The sequence below is a fragment of the Argentina silus genome (assembly GCF_951799395.1).
Source record: "Argentina silus genome assembly, chromosome: 2".
Classification (NCBI taxonomy): domain Eukaryota; kingdom Metazoa; phylum Chordata; class Actinopteri; order Argentiniformes; family Argentinidae; genus Argentina; species Argentina silus.
Genome location: NC_139656.1, coordinates 2792242 through 2797528, shown reverse-complemented (window position 1 = coordinate 2797528; position 5287 = coordinate 2792242). Strand labels below are relative to the sequence as shown.

The following is a 5287-nucleotide window of genomic DNA, read 5'->3' as shown; positions in this document are numbered from 1 at the left end:
ATGCTGAGGATGGAGAATGTGTCCTATGTAGCCCTGAAGCAGCCAATCATTTTTGAGCTGGAAGGTTTTGCGGTGCCGGAGGGCCAGGGTTACCTGCTGTTCTCCCTGCTCCTTGCCTGCTACATGCTGGTCCTAGTGGGGAACGGGATAGTAGTGACTGTCATTGCAGTGGACAAGAAGCTGCACAGGCCCATGTATGTGATGGTGTGTAACCTGGCCGCCTGTGACCTACTTGGAGGCACGGCTGTGATGACTCGGCTGATGGTACACTTCCTGACAGGGGATAAGAGAATCCCATATGTCAGCGCCATCGCCCAGGCCTTCTCTGTACACACCTATGGTACAGCTGCCCAGACAATACTATCAGCAATGGCCTACGATAGGTATGAGATTAACGTTAATTACGTTCTGTAGTCAAAAAGGTCCTAAGGAAATTACCCCCTGTGAGGTCATTGGGGGGTAATACTTTTTTTAAATTCAGTAATATCCTCACTTACTCCCACAAACTCACTCCCCCTGGTTGAAACTTGTAGTGTTTGGTAATCACAAAATAAAACATCCTTTTGACATCCTTTTCACATATGTAGACACTGCTATGGTGCTGGAGATAATGAATATGAGGTAAAGGTAAAAATGGTGTAGTGTCCCTTGAAGTGTTCGTTCTGTTTCACTCTAAACTACAGGTATGTGGCTGTTTGTGAGCCGCTTCGGTACCAAGCCATCATGACCCCGGCTCGGCTGGTGTTTTCCTGTGCTCTGGCCTGGGCTATAGCCCTCATCTTCATAGGGGTGCTTTTTGCCCTGAACGTCGGCACTCCCTTGTGTGGCACCCACATCAGACATGTCTACTGCAGCAACCGCTCCATCCTGGGCCTGGCCTGCCAGCCCACCCCTATCAACGACTACTACGGTAAGTTTTAGGATGACATAAGGAAGGATCAGACAGATATTATGTCATGTCTAGACAAAAAAACATATAGTAACAACAGGAGGACAATAGCGCACAACTACAAATTTTGTACAGATGTCTTTTTTTTTTTTACATTGTAGGGTCTTTTCTTTGTCTGGTCAATCAGATTTTTGGTCAATCTGACATTTTTCTATGTCTAGTAGATGTGTTTGATTTTAAAAGCTTTATGTAAAAAGAAAGGTAGTCACTGTATGTTCTAATTTGGGTATTCCATATTCTTACGGTATCATCTCATTCTCTAGCACTGTGACTACCGGTGGCAGTTATTCTTATCGGGTCCCTCTTAAAGGTTTTACTTACGATGACTGTGCTGTAGTTCATTCACTTACTCTAAACAAATGTACGTCACTTTGGATAAAAGCTAAATGACTAAAATGTAAAAATGTAAATCTCATTCCAGGCATGTGCATTACCTGGATGTTGAGCAGCGGCTCATTCCTCCTCATCTCTTTCTCCTACGCCAAGATCCTGTCTGCCTGCCTGAAGAGGACCTGCGACAGCAGCAGCCGCAGCAAGGCCGTGCAGACCTGCGCCCCACACCTGGTCGTCTACCTGATCTATGAGATCACTATCCTCATCCTCGTCCTCAGCAACCGTTTCCCTCAGGTTCCTTTAAACGTCAGGAGGTTCTTCGCCATACTGGGGTTCATTGTGCCCCCAACTGTCAACCCAATCATATACGGCTTGGTCACAAAAGAATTACGCACAAGCATCGCTGGACTGTTCAAAAAATTGGTCTCACCCAAACAGTGATGTTTGTTAAGAATGTCTGTTTGTTTCCCATATGTCCATCATTCAAAACAAATCTATAAAACTGATATTTAGAAAACATGTTAATTATCTTTGGTCACCTTAAAGTGAATAATGGATTGTATTCACTCTAGTGCCTTTCACCAGGTCCCAAAGCGCTTTACAACTTATGTAAAAGTGAGCAATGGTTGTGTAGCTGGCTTGCAGGGATATATACTGTATATATTATTGGGGGGGGGGTTATTTGTTTGTTTGTTTGTTTGTTTGTTTATATATATATACAGTTTTAAAGTTAACCACCTTGTGCCCCAAAAAGATTGAGCACATTATGCCTTTATGACACATCCTGTCTGCCCAAAGCTTGCTCTTTTCATCTCCACATTGAACAAAATATGTCACATGATTCTGCCCCTTTTACAATCACTAGCCAGCAATGCAGCTGCAGCTAATTCAGTCAAGGACATCTGTCATTTCGCTGGCAGTGGCAAACTTGGTTGACTTTAGCCATAAACACTCCACATATTTATTGTTAGCCAATGTCACTAGTGTGGTAGCAATCGTAACTTACGAAGATGTCATGGAAACAAGGAGGACAGGAAGCAAGGGAGGAATGGAGAAAGGAGAAATTCAAGGAAAAGAGGCCTATGTCTAAAAAAGCAAATTCATGACACACACATGAGATTAGTATGGAATACAAAAGGTGAAGGGAGGGAGAATAAGGTAACTTCATTTGCAATATTATCTGTGTTGCTTGGTGGCCAGAAATCTTTGAGACTATCACAGTGCCAAAAAAGATGCATGAATTATCCCATTTCTGTTTTGCATTTAATACACTTTGGTGAGGTGTCTGGAACCATACAATGTAACTTCAGAGATGTATAATAGAATGTGTTAATACATGTCCACAAATCCTCATTGAACTCCATACCTAGTTCACATATCATTTTGAGTAAAGAAGATTTACAATGGTTAAATAATATGTTGTACATTTCTGACATTTTACCTTTGATGGTTACAGAAGACAATATTTCCTATCTCCGGTAATTCAATTCTACATCTTTTCTCTTTTATAAATGAAATTATGCAACTGCGGAGATTTCTATATTTTTAAAAATTCATTGAAGGCACATTGAACCTATATCAGGTTCAGATATAACAGATATCAATAAAAGACTTCATAGGTGTACCTTCTTTATAAAATAAATCTGCAAATAACTTTATACCAAAAATATTCCACAAGTTAAGGTGTGTCTTTAACAAAGTTTTCAGTAAATCTGGGTCGTAGAAAATAGGGCAAAGGATTGATAGTTTGGTCAAGAAATCTCTTACAGTACAGTCAGTAAACAGCAATGTATTATACACAGTAAAAGACCTGTTTATGGCACCAATATGGCTAAAACTATTCACAAATATCATAGATTTCAGTGTCATAGTGTAACAAGGGTGGGCAATGGTGGGCTAACCCTAACCCTAACATTTTAAAAATATATTGGAGTCTAGGAAGGATGTTCTTTCTCACTATGTTAACCAATGAGAGAAACCGGGAGTGTGGACCAATGACTAAGATTCTCTGCAACCCTCTAGATCCAATAGCGTCCGTTGACAGCCATTCTATATATTACGAGAGCGGCCGCTGTTGGCCGTCACTTTCACTCATACAATAAAGCAATTTAAGCATAATATTTATCTTAATACTTACTTCCACTTACCATGGGAGGCAAAATCACTTCAACAAAAACATAATCCTAACCCTTTAAACATTTGAGTGGAAAAAAACATAGGTCGTCATAGGAAAAAAATGTTTTTTCATGTAATGACGATGCTGCACCAAAGTTCAAATTTACTCCGATTTTTCTAAGTGTTTATTTCGGCTGTTGCCAGCCTGTCATATTAGAGCCAATAATCCAGTGTGGTGTGTAATCCAGGGATGTGAGTGTAGGCAGGTAATTTAGGTGAGAGCCATACTGTAGCTGGCTAGCTAGCTAATGTTTTCATCTGTAGATCATATTTTTCACCAGATTAGTTTTTTATTAACTGGCAAATCAATTTGTATCAATAATGACTAGACTTCCAGGTTTATTGATGTTGTCTTTCAGTAGTAATGAGTTATTGCTGTCCCATTGATAGCCATACAATCTGATAGTGTGGTTATGATTTCTGACAAATTGTGAAGGGAATTTTAATATTAAAATGACCCTAAAAATAAATTAAAAATAAATTTCAAGTAAGGTCCGTGTTTGTATCCTGTGCTGCCAACTATACTTTCTAGTAAAAATCCTTTTGTTTGGTATTGCTGCCTACTCGTCTGCCTACTCGTCTGCCTCCTTTGCCACCGCATCTGGGTCCGCTCATCCTACCAAAACCTTACACATTTATCCTTCGATTTTGAGTTATTCACCATTATTTTAGACATTAGAAAAATATAATAATTTAAGGCAAAAACACATTTTAGGTACAATAAAATATTGTCTGCATATTTTATGTTTAGTGTTGCCAATTACAGGTCCTTTGATGTTTGCATTTTTGCTGATCAATTTTACTGGTGGCTCAATGACCATCGCGAAGAGCAATGGCGATAGGGGGCAGCCTAGTCACGTTCCCATATACAAAGTAAATCATTTTGAGAAAGGTTTTTGTACATAGCTGTAATCCAATTTATGAAGTTTGATCCCAAACTTTATGACGGCCTATGCATGTACACCTGCAGGAGCGTAAAAAGGCTGGCTTTAAATGGATAAATGAGAGGTGTGTCGAGGGCTTCACCACTCACTGACCAGTCAAAATGCTTTCCAAATATATAAGGGTCTCAACCATGTATTTACGGTGTTCAGTGGCTTGTGTTTTTTCCTCAACTCCGATTAAGAGCGGGAGAACACAAATGGTTGTTTTGGGTACTTTTGGAGGGTGTGGTTGGTATTTTTGGGTTCCTGTTTGTGGTTGTTTGGGGTTGTTGTGAGTTTGTTTGGGTTGATTAGTAGGACCTGTATAAAGTACATACATGAAGTAGATACATTTAAATATATGGCTACATTAGGAAGATTTGCTGAATCATCAGCATGCACTGTATACTTCCCATGTTCCAATGCAAATGATTTTTCAGTATTGGATTGAGGGGCGTCAAGAGGGGAGGACGGGGGTGGAGGACACCAGTAGTATAAGTAACCATCACCTCTCCCCTAGCCAGTGCTCACTGCTCAGACAGGTGAGTAGCACAACTCAACTCAAAATAGAAATGTTTACATTGTTGTTAGGATAGTGGAACTGGTGTGTGAAGTGGAACTGGTGTGTCAAAATGTTTTTGACAGTAGTTTACTTTGGCAATTATTAATAAAGGCAATGTAAAACTACATTGTTAAAGGGCAGGATTTGTTTGACGTGTAGAATACTATTATTCTTAGTAATAATAGTAAATAGTATAATCTTCATGATCAACTATATTGAACATTCATACTGAAATAAACTTTCAATGTTAAAAGTTGATAGGAATCTGTAAACAGTCATTTATCTACCTGAATCATATGGAGGTTCCTCCTGCACTTTGTTTTTTACAGGGCTGTTGTGGTGAGA

General features: G+C 39.6%; 1 protein-coding gene across 1 annotated transcript; it reads left to right on the top strand.

Moving 5' to 3' along the window:
* Window positions 1–1723, top strand: LOC310821733 (olfactory receptor 52K2-like; the record flags this gene model as incomplete). The annotated part of the gene is made up of 3 exons (XM_083693906.1): window positions 1–383; window positions 684–910; window positions 1371–1723. The coding sequence occupies 3 exons, from the start codon at window positions 1–3 to the stop codon at window positions 1721–1723; spliced, it is 963 nt and encodes a 320-aa protein (XP_083550032.1).
* Window positions 1724–5287: the final 3564 nt, after the last annotated feature.